The sequence below is a fragment of the Anolis sagrei genome, chromosome 2 (assembly GCF_037176765.1).
Source record: "Anolis sagrei isolate rAnoSag1 chromosome 2, rAnoSag1.mat, whole genome shotgun sequence".
NCBI lineage: Eukaryota > Metazoa > Chordata > Lepidosauria > Squamata > Dactyloidae > Anolis > Anolis sagrei.
In genome coordinates, this window is record NC_090022.1 from 296,902,815 (window position 1) to 296,924,608 (window position 21,794).

Sequence of the window (21,794 nt, forward strand, 5' to 3'; positions counted from 1 at the left end):
TTGTGTTTTGACAGGCTTTGTGAGTTTTGACAATCCTGCTAGTGCCCAAGCTGCCATCCAGGCTATGAACGGCTTCCAGATTGGCATGAAGAGACTGAAGGTGCAGCTGAAAAGGCCAAAGGATGCTAACCGCCCCTACTGAAGCATTGTGGGAAACACTGGATAAGCAAGGTCTAGCACAGGTAACTGCTCAGTGGGGGGCAAGGGGACGTCACCTGTTGTCCAATAGCGTCTCTTGTGTTGTGGACTCTTAACCATTGACTCTCTAAGGTTCTGCCTTCTCCTCTAGAGCCATTCCAGAAGTATAAACATGACATGGAATCTGTTGGCTTAAGCATTAACATTGGTTATGGGAAGGGAAATACAAGATAGGTGCAGCAATCTTGCATTTCTGGATCATCTTTTATATTTTTGTACAATCCTAAGGCCCCATCTACACTGCAATTATAATGCAGATTGAACTACATTATATGGTCAGTGTAGACTCATATAATGCAGTTGAACTGCACAGAACTGGATTATATGAGTCTACACTGACCATATAGTGCGGTTCAATCTACATTACAATGCAGTGTACATAGGGCCTTAGATAATCCGCCTCCACTTCTTGAACTGTTTCCCTGTTCTCTCCGTGGCATCAACTTGGCAATATAGATTTACTGGTACAGGTGGCTTTCTGCAACTTCAGGTTGTCTATGGACTTTACCTAGCTTGACCATCACAAAAGACACCCATCACCAAATACCCATTCCCATCGCTGTTGGCTGAAAACAACAAAAGGTGTGCTCTGCTAGGAAGGTCACCCCACACTCCCATGAAATGAACACAAACTACTCCAGAACCTGGGTCCAGTCTTGTGTTCAATCTCTCCCATTTCAGCGAGGTGGATGTTGTCAAAGGTCTCTGACTCTTCGATTGAATGAAATGAAAGACACACGTTCTGCTGTGATAGTGAAGAAGGAATATCTAATCTATCCATCCATCCATTTCTAGGTTCTTGTGGGTTTTTTCAGGCTATAGGGCCATGTTCTAGAGGCATTTCTCCTGACGTTTCGCCTGCATCTATGGCAAGCATCCTCAGAGGTAGTGAGCTCACTACCTCTGAGGATGCTTGCCATAGATGCAGGTGAAACGTCAGGAGAAATGCCTCTAGAACATGGCCCTATAGCCCGAAAAAACCCACAAGAACCTAGTGATTCCAGCCATGAAAGCCTTCGATAATACATCATCCATTTCTAGTTTATAGTGCTATTGTAAACCTGTCAAAACGAGTTTCATTCCTTGCATAGGACAACCTTTATTATATATGATGCATTCCCATCATGATTGTAAGCAGAAGCTGTTGTTCCACCAAGTAGTCCTTCTGTGCAAAGTTCAGTTACGTCAAAGCAACTTGAGAAGAAGTACTAGCGAGTGTGCTTGGTGTGAATGCCACAGGCAGACAAATTAAGCCACTCCAAGACTAACTAAGCTCAATGGGAGAGTGTGGCTTCTGTATCAATGAATCTATGAATCCAGTCCAGAATATGGATTCACTTCCTGTCCAAATCCATAGTTCACTTTAAAGCCACACTTTAAAGGCAATCCCCAAATTTGGTTGTGTGCCTTTGCATCTCCTTTCACATCCAAAGGAAAACCCTGGAGTGGCTTCACCACCCCACCAGCATGAAGGTGAGCAGCCGTTATTGGCTGTGCTACTTGGCATGTTAGGATGCTTCCAGGGTGTGAATTCTGAAGGGACCTACAAACCAGCTGTTGTGTGTCTAAGTCTCTCTGGCAACTCAACCCTTCCTATAGTGCTGAGCCATATGTAATTCTTGACTAACAGCGTAATGATTTTTCACCTATTCCCAGGTCCACCAAAAACACTTGAGCTTTATCTGTGGAAAAAGGGGCAATTGTGGTTGTTTCTTAAGTGCCACAATTGAAGGTGACCCAGTAATGGCAGAAGGTGGGCACCTATAAAATCTGGATAAAATGGCAATGCCAAACATTTGGAAATGTATCCTTAATCTTTCAAATGGCAAGCCTGGATTGTAAAGCAAAAAATGGAGTGCTTTCTATGTTTCCAAGAACCACCCAAGAGCTGTGGAAGTACTGTGGTTTGTGCACAAGCATTTCTGAAAGGAACTTGTCACATTCCTGTCACAGAAGCTGTGGTTTCATAGGATTGGTGGCATGAAGATAATTAAAATCTAGATCAAATTACTTCAAGATCTCAAGGGAAAACCTGAATGCCGGGGGGGGGGTGTTCTGCAATCTTTTATTTGGCATGGTGACAATTACCACTCTAGGTTCTTGTAGGTTTTTTCGGGCTATAGGGCCATGTTCTAGAGGCATTTCTCCTGACGTTTCGCCTGCATCTATGGCAAGCATCCTCTGAGGATGCTTGCCATAGATGCAGGCGAAACGTCAGGAGAAATGCCTCTAGAACATGGCCCTATAGCCCGAAAAAACCTACAAGAACCTAGTGATTCCAGCCACGAAAGCCTTCGACAATACAAATTACCACTCTTCTAAAACTTTCCCATTGTTACCTATAAGGAGAGCTTAATTCTGCCCTGGTAGTGAAAAGGGCAGATCTAAAATTTTGGTGGATGATAGATCTGTATCAGTTTAGTACGCAATTGAAATATGGACCATTGGGTTGCCAGTTGAGTGAAAGCAAAGGAAAATAGATGACAAGTGGGCAATTTCCCTATCTTGATTAATTGGGAAGGTGGATTAAGACAATGAGTGGCATGTGCCTCCCTACCCATATTAATATGGCTTGTTTCCAGATGAGAGGAAATGAGGAAAACAGTATTTTTGTGCAGAAATCTTATTTGGTGAGTTCCACAACAATAGGATGATGATTCTAGGGATGCAATTCTTTATTATTTTGCTTCCTAAAGGAAGCAACGTGATATTTCAATAATTCTTTTCCCAATGATAAAATGCCTTCAAAAACTGCAAAGCCATTGTTAAAACCTGTGTGCAATTCAGGGTTTATTCTGTACAAAAACCACATCTGGGTTGTTTTTTGCAAAAAAGCAACACTTTCTTTTCAGCAAATATAATTTCCAGCACAGAAACTAACTATGGTTTTTATGCAACTCAACCACACGCAAATTTTGCGCAGAATAAATATTAAAATACAACATTTTCAAGTACAATAATTTCTGTGCAGGAAATAAGATTTCTGCATAGAAATAGTATTCTCTTGGTATCAAGTGGCATTTCTTGTACAAAACAACCAGATGTGAATTTTGCACAGACTAAATCCTCAACTGCAGCATTTTCTGTTCAGGAAATAAAATTTCTGCATAAAAATATATTCTTTGCAAAACAATCCTTTTCGCAATGCAACCATGTGTGAATTTTGCACAGAATAAGTCACAAACTCATCAGTCTATGATTATTGTCAGCAGATGTTCTCAATGCTCAAGAAATCCATAATCAGTTTTGTGCTTTAGTCTGACTTTTTGAAGGACCTATCTGAAATAATGTATGTATTTGAGGATCATAGAATCATAGAGTTGGAAGAGACCTTGATCCAGTCCAAACCCCTGCCAAGAAACAGGACAATGACTATGATTAGGCCCCAAGAACATATTTAAACATATTTAAAGTTCAAACTGAAGCTCAGATTATGTTGACCATCACCCCACTAATATGAGACATGCCGCATTATCACGGGGTGTCTGTGCCCTACACCACTGGAGAAATTACACTGCTTAGCCGGTATTGCACCACCTGACATCCGCCGGGAAGTAGCAGCCAATAGTGAAAGGACCAAGGCAGAGACATCTCCAGCTCATCCTCTGTTTGGGTATCAGCCAGCACGTCAATGACTTAAATCTAGAAATAGTTTTCTAAGATCTACAGAGACACTTGCTGGAACACCTCAGCAAGCGAGAGTTCAAAAGTGGCAGGCTCAAACCCAGAACCTCAACCAATGGCTGATACCAAATGAGACCCCACTAATATGGAAACTACCAGTTTCCACTGAGGGAAGGAGTCAAATTTCCCTTTCCTACAAACCAGGATGTTAAATCTGATCCCTCTATCAATACATTGATCCAATGATCCTTATCAATTGGCCACCACCTTGGAAGGGCATACTACCTCAAGGTGGTGGAGAAACCCAGGGTCTAGTTTACTCGCAGAGCCTAGATGTACTAATAAATTCTGTTCAAGTGTGCTCTGCTCTTTGCCCATCCTTCATTCCTTCCAAAACCTGAGCCAATCTCATAGTCTAGAAAAGGGATTAGAGCCCCAAGTTAAGTCCATCACTGGAAACAGTGATAAAGCTTCCTCCAAAGTCCAAAGAAGGTGTGGGTGAGTTTGAGGACCTGGCAAAACCTAGATAAGCGCTTTGGGATGTGATCCGTGGGCAAGGGATTTGTTGTTCTTGAGTGGCAACAAATTATGAAGCGCTGGACCAACTTTCAGGCTCGAGTTGCCATAATCGGATTTACCCAACAACAAAGTGCAATAGGGTTCCCCTTCCCTGAGCTTGCCTCTCGGGACTTTAAGGCAGTCAGAGAGAATTTTGCAGGGCAAGCAGACCGTGATTAGAGTGTCATTGGGAAATGGATATTATTATTCTGAAACAATTCAACTGATATTGGCATCATTTTCTGAAAAGCTTGTGTCCATGTGTTGGCAAAATGGAGCTATGATTTGCTGCCAACTGGGCACCCATCACCACCCTTTTGTGGCTCCTGAAAACTTCCACAAAAGCCCTCTATGTACCCCAATTTTCAAAAAAACTGTACAATTCAGTACAAATTTCAGGTAATCTTTCCAAATTCACTTAGAAACCCCCTCAAAAGTATGCAAACACATGAAAATGCAACAACCTCTTAAGGGATACATATTTCCCATGTCTGGGTTATGACTATTCCTAGGGGCACAATAACACATGAATTATTAACGCTAGATGGATGGGTGATATTTTTTAAACACAGTGATCTATTATGAACTAAAGAAAATGCTTGAAAAGAACCTGCCCAAAGCAAATTATTATTATTGTTTGATAAACAACAAGATTAGGACAGAGTAAACCAGATTTTGTATTCGTTTACACGTCACTTCCCAAGTGTCTAGTTCTGTGTGATTTATTGGCGAATAATGTATGCAGATCCAAGTAGGGTGGCCTTTTGCAGCTGACAGATGGTAATTTTGTCCACGCTGATTGTTTTAAAGTGCAGGCCAGGGTCTTTAGGCACTGCACCAGTGTGCCAATCACCACTGAGACCACCTGGACTGGCTTGTGCCAGAGTCTTTGCAGTGCAATCTTTAAATCCTTGTGAGAGGAAGCCACAGGGAGGAGGGAGCAAGCTCGTTTACTGCTTCCATGGAGATTAGGACAAGGAACAATGGCTTCAAACTACAAGAGAGGAGATTCCATCTGAACATGAGGAAGAACTTCCTGACTGTGAGAGCCGTTCAGCAGTGGAACTCTCTGCCCCGGAGTGTGGTGGAGGCTCCTTCTTTGGATGCTTTTAAACAGAGGCTGGATGGCCATCTGTCAGGGGTGATTTGAATGCAATATTCCTGCTTCTGGCAGGGGGATGGACTGGGTGGCCCATGAGGTCTCTTCCAACTCTTTGATTCTATGATTCTATGATTCTAGGTCGGTGTGATGTATTGGCAAATAATGTGTGCAGATCCAAGTAGGGTGGCCTTTTGCAGCTGACAGATGGTAATTTTGTCCACGCTGATTATTTTTAAGTGCAGGCCAAGGTTTTTAGGCACTGCGCCCAGTGTGCCAATCACCACTAGGACCACCTTGACTGGCTTGTGCAGTGTGATATTTAAATCCTTGAATCATGTAATATTGTTATTGTTGTTATTATTATTATTATTATTACCCCACTTTTTCTCTCCACAAGAAGGCACAAAGCGGCTAACAGACAATTTAACAGATGTCTGTCTAGAGTCTTGAACATTAATTTTACTGGTAGTGGGTAGTCCCAACTAGAAATATTTATGATGTTGATTGGCATTGGCTTTAGTGTATGGCCACCCTTTGAATGAGAGACCTCTAAGAGCCCAACTGAAGACGTGCAAATTCAGGATATTGTCTTCCTCGGTGGAGGCAATCCACCTGGAATGCAGTCTTGTTTTCTTATTGTCTACATCTACTATCATTTAGAGTTGTTATGTGCTTTCAAGTTGACTCACACTTATGGCAACCCACCCCAGTGAATATTTTGGAAATATTTCCTTGGAGGGGTTTTGCTGCTGCCTTCCTCTTGGGCTGAAAATGCATGACTTGCCTAAGGACACTCAGTAGGTTTCCATAGAGCAGTGGTTCTCAACCTGGGGTCCCCAGATGTTTTTGGCCTTCAACTCCCAGAAATCCTAACAGCTGGCAAACTGATTGGGATTTCTGAGAGTTGTAGGCCAAAAACATCTTGGGACCCCAGGTTGAGAACCACTGCCATAGATGAACTTGGATTCAAGATCATATTTCCCAGAGTCCTACTTCAAAACCCAACCCAATACAAAATACTCCTGACAAATGGCCATCTAGTCTTCAGAAAAGAAGCATCCCCTCACTCCCAAGTAGTATTCATTGGAAAGAAACTGCTATTTCTTCCCAATATTTAGATGGAATCTCTTTTCCTGGAGTTTGAATCTATTGCTAGGTTTTAGTCTCTGGAGCAGCATAAAACAAGCTGGCCTCCTTCTCAGTGTGACAACCTTTCAAATATGTAAAAATAGCTTTCATGTCCTCTCTTAACCTTCTCTTCTCCAGGATAAACATCCCCAGCTCCCTAAGCAACTCCTCATAGAGCTTGGTTTCCAGGAGTTTGGCCATTTTGGTCACCTGTTCAAAAATAAGTTCCAATTCATTGATGTCCTTTTTGGATTGTGATGCTCAGAAGTGGATACAGCAGTGGTTCTCAACCTGGGGTCCCCAGATGTTTTTGGCCTACAACTCCCAGAAATCCCAGCCAGTTTACCAGCTGTTAGGATTTCTGGGAGTTGTAGGCCAAAAACATCTGGGGACCCCAGGTTGAGAACCACTGGGATACAGGATTCCAGTATCATTTAGTGTAGAACTATTAAGTCAACAGTCAAGTCAACACTTAGCAAATCCCTTTGATTCAGTGGAGCTACTTCAATTGGAACTTGAGATAGTGTTCACTCAATGTATTACTGAAGGATTTCATGGCCAGAATCACTGGGTTGTTCAAGCTGTATGGCCATGTTCTAGAAGCATTCTCTCCTGTCATTTCACCTGCATCTATGGCAGGCATCCTCAGAAGTTGTGAGGTCTGTTGGAAACTAGGAAAATTCAACAAATGCTATGTTCTGCAAAGGACAAGAGGGATCCTCTCACCTCTGCATGAGTCTACCATATACCATGTAGTTGTGGACAGATGTACATAGGGACCACTAAATGTAGTGTCCAAACACGAATCAAGGAACATGAAAGGCACTGCAAACTCCTTCAGCCAGAGAAGTCAGCCATAGTAGAGCTGATGAACCAACCTGGATACAGCATATTATTTGAGAACTCAGAAATGCTGGACCACTCTAACAACCACCATGTCAGGCTACACAGAGAAGCTATTGAAATCCACCAGCATGTGGACAATTTTACCAGTATTAAAAATAAATCTCTAAAATCATAACAGTAAATAAAGAACAACACAACAGGGGAACTCCAGACAGGAAACAATCAGGGACAGCTAATCACCTCTCAACAAAGGATTCCCCCAGGCAGTAAGAAGTCACATCTTGAAAACCGCTAGGCCATTAAATGCTACTCAAGGTGGCCAGTTTGAAACATTTACACCTACCTCCAACAGACAAGAGTTATTTGTCCCACCCTGGACATTCCACATATATATAAACCCAATTTTCCTAGTTTCCAACAGACCGCACAACCTCTGAGGATGTCTGCCATTGATGCAGGTGAAACGTTAGGAAAGAATGCTTCTGGAACATGGCCAGACAGCCTGAAAAACTTACAGCAACCCAGTGTTCACTCAGTTGGGCACATCTTGCTAATTATAAAAATCCCCAGTCATATATTAGTATGGTCATCCCTCTATATTCTCTGGACTAGGGAAGACTACTATGAGAGTAGGAAAACTAAGAATTTTAAAGCTATATTTTGATATGAGAGAACATTTCCAGGAATTTTAAGGTCCTCCAGTATGATTCTGTGATCAAGTTTGGATAGCATGGTTTTGGATGACCTATAGATATCAGAAAGAAGAGCTCTCTCTTGAAATCTTCAGGTCCACCAATGTGACCCTATAGTTAACTTCTGCTGGAAGGTGACCATAGCATTGTGCCAAAGGACTGAGAGAATGCTCCAGAGAATGTATTAAACCAATCCACAAATAATCAAATCCATAAAAGTGGAATCTGCAAATGGAGAAGGCTGATTCTAGGTGCATCCTTTTGAAGACATGCACGTTTCCTTTGATAAATGAATAAACCATTAAGCGGAGCCCTTTGCTTTGGTGAAGCTCACTGCATATATTGAACATCCACACACAAAAATGTCCCAACTAAGGTGAGATGAAAGAAAGGATGGAAGGAAGAATAGGGAAGGCCTGGGAGAGAGAAGGCTTCACTCAATTAATTCATCTGAGTGCCTTTTTCATCCCTTTGATCAATCCCCTCTTTTAGAACACAAATTGTTTTAGTCTACAGTGGTTTTAAGTCTTGTTTTCCCCCCACTAATGCTCTCAAAGTTCTTTTCAGGCATTAAAAAGATCACTGAGATGTGGTAGATAAGGTCACAAGCTTCAGCAAACAAACCCCCCAAGGAGTTTTCTTGTAAAACCGCTTCCAAAATGGCTACCTTCTGTTCTCGCTCTTCTTTCCAATTACAGAAGCAATGCAGGAAGGGGGCGGGGGGAGATAGGTGTATGTGAGTGTGTAGACGGTATGAACAAAGAAAGGATCATTTGCGACAAATCTGCCCAAATCAATATATTCTATTTCAAATCCCCCTTGACCTACGCCAAGAGGAGATGGTAACAGATTCATAGATACTCAATGTGTGATGCATAAAATAATGACATGGGGAGAATGGTTGTTTTTGTGAGCTGCTTAAGCCCTTTGGGTAACTATTTCTCCAAGTCGCATTGACTATGGTGGAAGTCATAATAGGCTCTTGCAATTCTTCTTATGTCAAGGGGAAAGGTAGCATGTGAGAAGACCAATGAGAAAAACAGGTTGTGCCCACAAATGGAAAATTCCAGGATGGTATTTAGTTGGATTTCCAGGTCTCTAAAAGGTTGTCCTTTCACTATGAATGGCCAAAGCCATTCCTTAGTGAAGTTACTATATGATTGTACATATAGTGTGTGTGGTTTGCACAAAGTCCAGCAGAGACTTGGGACTAATGTTAAAAGGACATTTCAGAGATTAGTCCGAGTTTTACAGGAAGACAGAGTCCACCTAAACCTTAGAAAGAAGTTCCTGATGGTAAGAACTGTTTGACAGTAGGATGCACTGCCTGGGAGTGTGGTGGAGGTCTGTTTCTCTGGAGGGTTTGAGCAGAGGCTGGGTGGCCATCCATCCAGAAGGAAGAAGAAAGATTGGACTCAAGGGCCCTTTGGATTTCTTCCAACTCTAGGATTCTATGACTGAATAAAGAGCTATCCAAGGTGCTGAATCTTTAATCTCCAAATATGTTCAGTATCTTGGATAGTTTGTATATAATGTAAATGTAGACTATCAGCATCATCAGATAGGCAAAATTATTTATTTATTTATTTACTTATATACCGCTGTTCTCGGCCCAAAGGCGACTCACAGCGGTTCAAAATTACCCATTGCATGACACTTCCACTTCACTTGCATCACGGAGTCCACCTGCTCCCATCTCACAATATCTATCTACTTCTGGTGGGGCTCCATGCTGCAAGTGAAGTGGAAGAGTGGTAAGCCGCCACTGCAACAATGAAGGCTTCCCATGTTACATAGGAAACAACAGGGGGAAAGGTGAGTGGTGGATGCTTCTCCCCATGAGATCGGGTGAGGGTGAAGGTGGGTGATACAGGGTGTGGGGTCACGGGTTCTCCACACCCCACACCATGCCCTGCTGGATTCACCACAATGTGTGGCGAATCCCAGCTTTAATGTGATGAGGTCCCATGACCCAGAGGTGATTCCCTTGTGCACTGCTGATAGAGACTTTTGTATCCATGGCCAAAAGACTCCCAGAACTTCCAGGCTATATGTCAAACCTACCATCCAAGAGGAGGTGGACTTCAAGCTTGTGGAAAAGGAGCTGCACACTCAGTGACATTGTGCATACACATGCGTGCCTGTTCCACCTGATTGCGCCTTTGGCTACATAGTCAGTTGCACATTTCTACTGAGATTCTGTATTGAAAGAGATATGGATATCATGTAGTTAAATCCTTCAAGTCTGTCACAGAGAGGAGGGGGAATAGTTTGATATTATAGGCATATGGTCATCTTGGTTGGTCATCTTACAATGAATGGCAGTTGGACTTGATGGTCCATGAGTCCCCTTCCAACTCTTAGATTCCACGATTCTATCCCTCCATAGCTACATCTCTGAAATTCCTGGAGTGCTAATATCTTTTGCAGAACACCTAGTTTAAGGGGAAAAGCTGGAGACTTTCCTTTTGGTTTGGCCATTCTTCAACAACATAGAAATGGCCATGTTGGGAGTGGAATTGCTTATTAGGTGGGAAGAGCTTATTAGTGGGGGGGGGGGATTTATAAGAAATGTTTTGCTGGTAAGAACTCTTTGAGAATGGAACCAATTGCTTAGAAAGATGGTTGAGTATCCTTCTCTGGACATCTTCAGAAAGAGGTGGAGAGATATGTTCTAGTTCAAGCATGGGCCAACTTCAGTCCTCTGTGTGTATTGGCTTCAACTCCCACAATTCCTAACAGCCTACCGGCTCTTAGGAATTGTGGGAGCCAAAGTCCAAAACACCTGGAGGGTTGACGTTGGCTCATGCCTGCTCTAGTTGGTGGCCTTGCAATGAATGGAGATTGGACTTGATGGTCCATGAGTCCCCTTCCAACTCTTAGATTCCACAATTCTATCCCTCCATAGCTACATCTCTGAAATTCCTGGAGTGCTAATATCTTTTGCAGAACACCCAGTTTAAAGGGGAAAGCTGGAAACTTTCCTTTTGGTTTGGCCATTCTTCAACAACATAGAAATGGCCATGTTGGGAGTGGAATTGCTTATTAGGTGGAAAGAGCTTATTAGGTGGGGGGCGGGATATGGTTGCTGCCATCAGAACAAGAAATGCATGTCTCCAATCAGACCACTTGCTTAGTTTCAAGTTTTAGTTTTTATTTTAATTGTTTGTATTGTTGTTATTATTGCTTGTATTGTTGTATTTGGGCTCGGCCTCATGTAAGCCACACCGAGTCCCTTGGGGAGATGGTAGTGGGGTACAAATAAAGTGTTGTTATTATTATTATTATTATTATTATTATTATTATTATTATTATTAAGAAATGTTGAGTACATCAGCAATTCTTAGGGTTGGTCAGGCAGCTCACACCCACCAACCCATTAGTCAGTATGCTGCTCTGTTAAACAGTAAAGCAGTGTTTCTCAACCTGGGGGTCGGGACCCCTGTGGGGGTCGTGAGGGGGTGTCAGAGGGGTCGCCAAAGACCATCAGAAAACATAGTATTTTCTGTTGGTCACGGGAGTTCTGTGTGGAAAGTTTGGTCCAATTCTATCATTGGTGGGGTTCAGAATGCTATTTCATTGTGGGTGAACTACAAATCCCAACAACTACAACTCCCAAATGGCAAGGTCTATTTTCTCCCACCTCTACCAGTGTTCACCTTTGGGCATATTGAGTATTTGTGCCAAGTTTGATCCAGATCCATCATCGCTTGAGTCCACAGACTGGATATACGTGAACTACAACTCCAAAAACTCAAGGTCAATGTCCACCAGACATTCCCAATATTTTCTCTTGGTCATGGGAATTCCGTGTGCCATGTTTGATTCAATTCCATCATTGATGGAGTTCAGAAGGCTCTTTGATTTAAGGTGAACTATAAATCCCAGCAACTCCAGCATTACCAAATGACAAAATCAATCACCCCCAACCCCACCAGTATTCAAATTTTGGGCGTATCGGGTATTTGTGCCAAATTTGGTCCAGTGACTGAAAATACATCCTGCATATCAGATATTTACATTACAATTCATAACAGTAGCAAAATTAGTTATGAAGTAGCAACAACAATAACATTGTGGTTGGGGGTCACCACAGTATGAGGACCTGTACTAAGGGGTCGCGGCATTAGGAAGGTTGAGAACCACTGCAGTAAAGCATAGACAATAGAAGCGATGAGTCTCATTCAATCGCCCAAAGAAGCAAACTAAGTTCTTTTCATCAAGAAGAAGAGAATTTGGAGAAATTGCTCTTTGGGATTACAACTCCCTGATCATGCTGACTGGAGGACACTGTAAGGAGTCCAGAAAATGTAACTTTTTCAAGTTTTAGATTAATCAGAGCCATTCTGCTGAAAGGAGGGGAAGAAAAGCTTCCGTGGAATAGGCAGGATGTATCTCTAACCAGACCTCACTGCTAATTTCTGCTTTAAATTTGACTTTACTGCACCCTGCTGGAAATGGGAACCAAAGAGAGAAATACAAGAGACTGTAACAAAGCGGGAACTTTGACTACATTCTTCTCATCTCATTATCTCAGATGAAACTCGGTTCTGAAAGTCATTTTTTGTTAATTTTTTTAGTGCATCCGTTGTTGTTGTTTTTTTAAATCCAATCTCATAGCACCCTTTCAAATTACCAATTGCTTTGTGATTATTATTGCACAACACAGAGTTCTCTTCCGTGCAACTTTCAATTTCTAATGGATGCGAAATCCCGTTTGCTAATTATCGTGGTTATACGAAGATTGGCATACAATAGCCTGCATTGATGGAAAACTGCAATAATTAATTACCGTGTTCGCTTCAAAATACAATCAGCAATTACCATGTCGAGGCAAAATTCCATTCAGCAATATTTGCTTGCTAGTTCATAAGGACTTTGAGATTGTTGTTTAATGCAGGGCAGCGATTTAATTGTTTAGCTGTGTTGGCACCTTCGTGAACGTGGGGAGGTAGGAAAAAGAACGCTGTTTGTTTGCTCTGGGAGAGGAAATATCATCCAGCTGAACTCGCTGCTCTACTTTGGAACTTAGATTCATCCACCCACTTACTTACTTACTTACTTACTTACTTAGGTGATCCCTCACTTTCCGAGGATGATTGTCTTCCATTGTTCTTGTGGGTCCGTATGTGGCTGTGGAGCCCTATTCTTGCTCTGCATCTTCTTCTGCAGTGAGGGCATCGGTTTCCAGGTGGAAGGCGGTCTTGGTCGGGGTTGGCTTGACGCGCCTTCCTCTTGGCACACTTCTCCCTTTTGCCCTCCATTCATGCCTCTTCAAATTCTGCAACACTGCTGGTTGCAGCTGACCTCCAGCAGGAGCCTTCAAAGGCCAGAGCTTCCCAGTTCTCAGTGTCTATGCCAGAGTTTTTAAGGTTGGCTTTGAGCCCATCTTTAAATCTCTTTTCCTGTCCACCAACATTCCGTTTTCCATTCTTGAGTTCGAAGTAGAGCAACTGCTTTGGGAGACGGTGGTCGGGCATCCAGATAACGTGGCCAGTCCAGCAGAGTTGATAGCGGAGGACCATCGCTTCAATGCTGGCGGTCTTTGCTTCTTCCAGCACGCTGACGTTTGTCCGCCTGTCTTCTCAAGAGATTTGCAGGATTTTCCGGAGGAATGATGGAATCATTCCAGAAGTTGCATGTGACGTCTGTAGACAGTCCACGTCTCACAGGCATATAGCAGGGTTGGGAGGACAATAGCTCTATAAACAAGCACCTTGGTATCCCTACGGTCCTCAAACACTCTCTGCTTCATTCGGAAAAATGCTGTTGTATTTTGGTGTCGATGTTGACTTTGGTGGAGAGGTGGCTGCCAAGGTAGCGGAAATGATCAACATTTTCTAATGTTACACCATTAAGCTGTATCTCTGGCATTGGAGAGGGGTTGGTTGGTGTCTGCTGGAACAGCCCCTTGGTTTTTTCAATGTTCAATGACAGGCCGAGCTTCTCATATGCTTCTGCGAAGGTGTTTAGAGTGGCTTGTAGATCTTCTTCTGAATGCACACAGACGACGTTGTCATCAGCATACTGGAATTCTATAATAGATGTTGTTGTAACCTTGGTTTTGGCTTTCAGTCTGCTGAGGTTGAATAGCTTGCCATCTGCCCCTATCCACCCACTAATATTATGGGAAATTACACTAATATTTTGAGGAAAACAGTAGGCGTGACTCCTGTCTTGTAATGCTTGGGGTGCACTCATCCAGCTAATGATTTGGTTTCACCATGACATAAAGCATAGATGGTTGGACCTTTATTTAGTCAATTCTAGAAAAGGTTACTAGAATGTTTTTTACATTAGGCAACCACAAAAGAGCTTAGGGACTTGAATTAGAGCAAAGTATAACCGTCCTGAAGGTTATTGCAGTGAAGGAGGTTGGAAGCCACTATGAGACCTGAAAATATTGCAAAGGTTTTGCAGTCTCCAAAACAATTCCAAGCCTAATTTAAAGTGCTGGTTTGTTGTTAGATGCCTTCAAGTGAACTTTGATCTATGGTGAACCAATCAACGAGAGAGGCCCAATTCTCCACATCAGGTCTCAAAGACTTCCTTGGTGGAGTCTATCCATCTGGAGGGTGGTTCTCTTGTCCTACTGCCTTCCACCTTACAAAGCATTATTCTATTCCTTAATGAATAATGTCTTCTCATAATGTGACCAAAATATGACAGCATCTTGGCTTCCAGGGAACCTTCAGGTTTCGTTTGCTCCAGGACCCATTTATTTGTCTTTTTCGGCAGTCCAAGGAGTCTTTAGAAGTCCTCTATGACACCACATCTCAAATGGCTGGATCTTCTTCACTGCCCAGCTTCCACAACCCTACGTAGAAATGGGAAATACAACAACATGGACTATCCTAAATTTAGCATTGAGTGATATATCTTGACACTTCAAGATTTTATCAAGATCCTTCAAAGAATGCCTGGCTCGAGAGCAGTACGTGTGAAAAAGATCTTGGAGTCCTTGTGGACAACAAGTTAAACATGAGCCAACAATGTCATGTGATGGCAAAAATGCCCGGTCAATGTAACAGTGTGGTGTGTGCCTTAGCTTATATTTATGAGGTACAAGGAATGTGTAGTCTTTTTGTTTGTTTGTTTGTTTGTTTTCAATTTCAGTGAACAGGCACCTTCCCATGTCTAGAGAGGAAGAACTATGAAAATCTAATGGGAAATAGAATTACTACCAATTTTTAATTGAGAGCCTAAATAATGTAAATGTACACTGAATTAATTAAGTAGTGATGTAATAGAATAATAGAATCAAAGAATCAAAGAATTGGAAGAGACCTCATGGCCCATCCAGTCCAACCCCCTGCCAAGAAGCAGGAATATTGCATTTAAATCACCCCTGACAGATGGCCATCCAGCCTCTGTTTAAAAGCTGCCAAAGAAGGAGTCTCCACCACACTCCGGGGCAGAGAGTTCCACTGCTGAACGGCTCTCACAGTCAGGAAGTTCTTCCTCATGTTCAGATGGAATCTCCTCTCTTGTAGTTTGAAGCCATTGTTTCATGTCCTAGTCTCCAGGGAAGCAGAAAACAAGCTTGCTCCCTCCTCCTCCCTGTGGCTTCCTCTCACATATTTATACATGGCTATCATATCTCCTCTCAGCCTTCTCTTCTTCAGGCTAAACATGCCCAGCTCCTTAAGCCGCTCCTCATAGGGCTTGTTCTTCAGACCCTTGATCATTTTAGTCACCCTCCTCTGGACACATTACAAGACAGGAGTCACACCTGCTCTTTTCTTCAAAATATTAGTGTAATTTCCCATCATATTAGTCTCCAAGGAAGCACTCTTCTCCACAATGCCAACATTACATGGCCAATAACCTATCAATGTGCATATTGTTCCAAAATCCCAATGAATCCATGGGGCCATTGAAGATAGTTACATCACATCAAAGAAATGTTCAACTACAACATTTACATTACCAGACCTATGCTAATGCAACCGCAGACTGCAAATGCAGATATTATGCCATATCTCCAAAAATACATTAGAAACCATAGGTGTCTGTAAAGCCCCAATAGGATGCTATGTTATTTTGGTTCCTTTTTTTAATGGCCTGGAGTTGTACACGTGTTCAGATTTACAATATAGGACTAAGAGCAAAAGAAGCACGCACGCAAAATTGGTGCCGCCTTAAGACTGCAAAGACGTTGATGGAGAGTGGCTAACACCTGTTCAGAAATATTCAGGGCATTTCATTAAAGTGAAACAAAAATAATTCAGCCCGAGTTGAGACACAGCTGGGACTAGCCCAAAACAAAATGAATTGTACAAATTCAATTACGGTGTGCGAATTTCCCTTCCAGCTGAAAACACATACCACCTTCTCCCGGCTTGGCATAAAACCAGCAGAGTTTGGGACTCTCCCATAATTTGTTCAAACACCCCCTCCTTCCTTTGGATTGCTTTCTAAGTGGGTTCAGATGTGGCTGTATAAAGATCTCGTCCTTTCCTTTCCACACCTGTCTTCCTGCTCTCAATTAACTATCCCCCCATTCCCAAATCGTCACCTCCCTAATGCCAAATCATTGACACTGTTCCAGAACAAAACCAAGCAAAATGCCACCCCCAAGAAAATAATACGATACTCAGGTATGACAAGAGTAATCTAGCTATGCAAACACATTTGATTAAACAGCTGAATTGCCTTTCTCCCGGTGAGGAGCAGTTTTGGGGAGGGGACGACTGCAAGTGAAAGCAATATTTTGAAGCCAAGGGCAACCCATAAGAGTGCTATGAATACTTGTTGAGCTTTAATCAAGGTCCTGGATCTATCTGGGAGAATATATTATTTAGTACAGTCAGCGTGGTGTAGTGGACTGGGCACTGATTTTGGAGACCAGGGTTTGATTTTCCTCTTGGCCATGAAATCCACCTGCTGACTTAAGACAAGTCACACTCTTTCAACTTCGAACAAAGTCCATCGCAAACCTCTTCTGAGAAAATTCTGCCAAGAAAATCCTCTTGTTGAAACACCTTAGGATCACCACAGGTCAGGAATGGCTTTCTTGTTTGCTTCCTTTAGAATAAGAAGAAAATGCTAACAGGGGAGAGGGAAAAGGCAGAGCTGCTCAACACCTTCTTTGCCTCAGTTGTCTCCCAAAAACATATTGATGTTCAATATGGGGTGAATGAAGTAATTGAGGAGATGCAACCCAAAAAAGATAAAGAAGGAGTCCAGAAATACCTGTCTTGTTGTTGTTCATTCGTTCAGTCGTCTCCGACTCTTCGTGACCTCATGGACCAGCCCACGCCAGAGCTCCCTGTTGGCCGTCACCACCCCCAGCTCCTTCAAGGTCAGTCCAGTCACTTCAAGGATGCCATCCATCCATCTTGCCCTTGGGCGGCCCCTCTTCCTTTTGCCTTCCACTTTCCCCAGCATAATTGTCTTCTCCAAATGAATTCAAGTCTCCTGGGCCAGATGAACTATATCAAAAAGTTTTGAAGGAACTAGCAAAAGTCATTTCAGAATCACTGGCAATAATCTCTGAGAATTCTTGGAGAACATGAGAAGTCCCAGCAGGCTTCAGAGGAGGGCAAATGTCCCAATTTTCAAGAAGGGAAAAATGAGGACCCAAACAATTACTGTCCAGTCAACCTGACATCAATACTAGGAAAGATTATGGAGCAGATCATTAAGGAGGCAGTCAGTAATTACTTAGAAAGGAATGCTGTGATTACTAAAAGTTGGCATGGATTTCTTAAAAACAAGTCATGCCAGACCAATCTCTTTTTTTATAGAGTTACAAGCTTGGTAGATGCAGGGAATGCTGTGGATGTATTATATCTTGATTTTAGTAAGGCCTTACACAAAGTCCCCAATGACCTTCTTGCAAGCAAACTCATCAGATGTGGGCTTGGCAATTGGTTAAGTGACTGAACCCAAAGAGTGCTTCTCTCCAATGGTTCCACTTCATCCTGGAAATACGTGTCTAATGGAGTGCCATGAAGAGGGTTCGGTCCTGGTCCCAGTTCTGTTAAATATCTTTTTAATGACTTAGATGAAGGTTTAGAGGGCAGGCTGATCAATTTTGCAGTTGACATCAAATTAAGAGGAATAGTTAGTACTCCATACAACATGATCAGAATACAAAATAACTTTAACAGCTTAGGGAGCTGGGAAATGACCTGAAAAGTGATTTCTTTTCCATAAGTTATGACCCAGATGGCAGCCCATTATTACTCAGCTCTGGTCCTGAAGAACCGGGACTTATCCTTTGGATACAAAAACACCACAATTTTTGTGTTGCTTTGTGCAAAAAGAGTGTAGGGGTAGACATATGATATTACACTTAGGCAGAAAAAATCAGCATATGTGAAAGGAATCTAGAATTCTTAGTAGATCAGACTTAGTAGATCAGAACATGAGAAAGCAGTGTCATGTGGCAGCTAAAAAAAATCCAAGGCAATTCTCGGCTTTTTATTTTTATTTATTTGTTGTGTCAGTGCAACGAGTCAATTATATTACATTTCTAACAGAACAAAACAAACAAACAGACAAAATACAAAATTTGTGAGTTTGGTAGTTGATTAAATGTCCTTTGACCAGTATCTGGCCACTTGGAGTGCCTTTGGTGTTGCCACAAGAAGGTCCTCCATGGTGCATGTGGCAGGGCTCAGGTTGCATTGCAGCAGGCGGTCAGTGGTTTGCTCTTCTCCACACTCGTGTGTCCCCATTTCTGAAGGTTGGCTCTGCATCTCGTGGTGCCAGAGCGCAGTCTGTTCAGCGCCTTCCAAGTTGCCCAGTCTTCTGTGTGCCCCGGGGGGAGTCTCTCATTTGGTATCAGCCATTGATTGAGGTTCTGGGTTTGAGCCTGCCAGTTTTGAACTCTCGCTTGCTGACGTGTTCCAGCGAGTGTCTCTGTAGATCTTAAAAAACTATTTCTTGATTTAAGTCGTTGACGTGCTGGCTGATACCCAAACAGGGGATGAGCTGGAGATGTCTCTGCCTTGGTCCTTTCACTATTGGCTGCTACTTCCCGGCGGATGTCAGGTGGTGCAATATCGGCTAAGCAGTGTAATTTCTCCAGAGGCCGTCCTCTTCTGGTCTGAATTGTACAAACTATCACTCATCCATGATAGCAAGCTCCCACCATACTACAACAGCGGGAGATGGCACCAAGGTTATAACCCAGACCTCCTATTTGTGAGCGACAGCATCGTACAGCAATGAACCAAATCAGTGGGACCACGAATCCCAAACACACAGCACTGACCAATAGTATGCCAACTGTTCCCAACAATAAGGCCTCAGGAAGTTCGATTTAAATGAAGATTCAACTTCAGAAAGGCAGATTGGACTAAATTCTCAGACATCTTAGATGACATAATCACATCGACCATGCCAATCTCTGAGGAATACGAGCATTTTATTGAAATAGTGAATTCTCAGCTGCATTAATAGGAAGATAGTGTCTAGATAGAGGGAAGACATAGCTCACTCTATTCTGCTTTGGTCAGACCTGGTCTGGAATAATCCTGTGTCCAGTTCTGGGCAAAGCAATTCAAGAAGGATATGAACAAATAAGATGAAAGTGTCTAGGGAAGGGCAACCAAAGTGGTCAAAGCTCTGGAAACAACTCCTCCCAACTCTGTAATTCTATGATTCCATACAAAGAGCACCATTTGAATTTTAGTTTTGGCTTTGCTAAGAACCACCACATTTTCAATTCCCTTTTGATATCTGCCTTACAAGGGACCTCTGAGTTCGCATTAACATTAGAAACAGATGCAAATAACCACCCGCATTTCTAGTGTCAAAGGCAAAAGGGCCGTCGCTCCTTTGTCCCAGCATGCTTTCACGCAACCCAGGAGCGTGGCAATGGGGACGAGCAAAATACATTCATAACTACCCTCCATCAAAAAGTAAGAATTCTGCCCCATAGTAACATTCTTATTCCAGTATTGCAGATGAGCATTTAGAAACACAGTGTCAGTCTCAATAGAAAAGGCCATAGTCAAATCCTGCACTCATCCTTCATGGAATTGTACATTGTGCATGTAGAGGGAATCCTTTCCACACCCACACTTTTTGTATGGGGAAGGACTCACCTTTTGGTGCATCTACAGCTGCATATGAAAATCCGTTCTCAACTTTGACTCTTGTGCCGACGCCATTTAGACATGATTCACCGGAGCAAAGAAAACTCAGTAATCTTGGCTTTTGCAAGTAATATATGGGAAGGAATTTCAAGTAGACAGTTTCTCCATAAGTTTGCAGAAAAATCACAGCACATTAGACTTTATTAACAGTTCGCATAATTACACTTGGGTGAATTGCACAATATTGTATTTACTCCTTAGTCACCGTTATTTAGTTTCCACAACTATTCTGCATGGGGGGAAAATATCATTTTTTAAAAAATTGATTTGCTTCTTTGGACACTTCACAACATATTTTCTAATTAAAATGCATGAGTTGAGGATTATCGTAGTCATTACCTATGAAAATGGTTTTCTGCACAAACTCCTTTGCTACTGACCACTTCCTACTCTGTTGTCTCATTATACCCTTGATGGAACATGAGCATTGGTGTCTGGCATAAGCTACTTAATTACAAACGTGTAATTAAGTTACATCTCCTGAATAACCTCTTTAGCCCACCTTAAGAGCCAGCAGCATCACTGAATGATGTACTCAGCCCTTTTCCACCAGTGTCTGAGGCCAGGCTGAGGAACTCTGTCAGTGGACCAGCTTCTGATTGTCACTGTTGGAGTAAAATAAAGATCAAGATCCAGCTCATGTTGACTCTTTTAGTCAGTTAGTTCCCAGGTGTTTTGGCCTACAACTCCCAGACATCTGAGCCAGTTTGGCAGCCAAAACATCTGGGCACTCACAGGTTGACCACCACTGGTTTTAGTTTGGTTTTGGTTTCTTTTTGTCATGCCAGGAGCGACTTGAGAAACTGCAAGTCACTTCTGGTGTGAGAAAATTGGCCGCCTGCAAGGACGTTGCCCATGGGACGCCTGGATGATTTGACATTTTTATCATCCTTGTGGGAGGCTTCTCTCATGTCCCCACATGGGGAGCTGGAGCTGACAGGGGGAGCTCATCCGACTCTCCCCGGATTTGAACCTGCGACCTGTCGGTCTTCAGTCCTGCCGGCACAGGGGTTTAACCCACTGCGTCACCGGGGTTTACTGGTTTTAGTGAACCTGATCAAATCCATTTTGACAATAGTAAATATCTCCCCATGGTCTGTGCTGGGTACTGAGTTCTGCTATTTGTGCAATTATTTATTTATTTATGTATTTATTTATGACATTATATGCCACCCTTCTCACTCCAAAGGGGACTCAGGGCAGCTTACAAGTAATATGTAAATAAAATATATTATTACCATAGCACAATATTAGTATTATATATTACTCTATTGTGCTATACCATTATACTGTAGTATTATTAGTAATATTACATGTAATATAAAATATAATATTAGTAATTTTACATGTAATATAAAATAATAGAAATACTGCAAATGCAATATTATGTGCCCATGGCCAACAACCAGAGGTTATAACTCCACATAGTGCTAGACTCAAGAACATCCTCTTAAACAACAAGCAAGCTCCAGATACATTATGTTCTGCTAACATATGTGTCAAATAAGGATTACTAACCTCACTACCTCTGAGGAT

The 21,794-nt window shown here is 42.4% G+C and overlaps 1 protein-coding gene across 9 annotated transcripts in view; it reads left to right on the forward strand.

Annotated features, from left to right (window-relative positions):
- CELF4 (CUGBP Elav-like family member 4) overlaps positions 1 to 21,794 on the forward strand; it is a 1,028,038-nt gene that overhangs the window by 983,835 nt on the left and 22,409 nt on the right. For all 9 annotated transcript variants that reach the window (XR_009630571.2, XM_060761189.2, XM_060761193.2 and 6 more), the window contains exon 12: positions 15 to 182. Coding sequence is in view for 8 of the 9 variants with exons in the window: in XM_060761189.2 (XP_060617172.1) it covers positions 15 to 142 (128 nt within the window). In the remaining variant the exon portion in view is untranslated. The remainder of the gene's footprint in view (positions 1 to 14; positions 183 to 21,794) is intronic.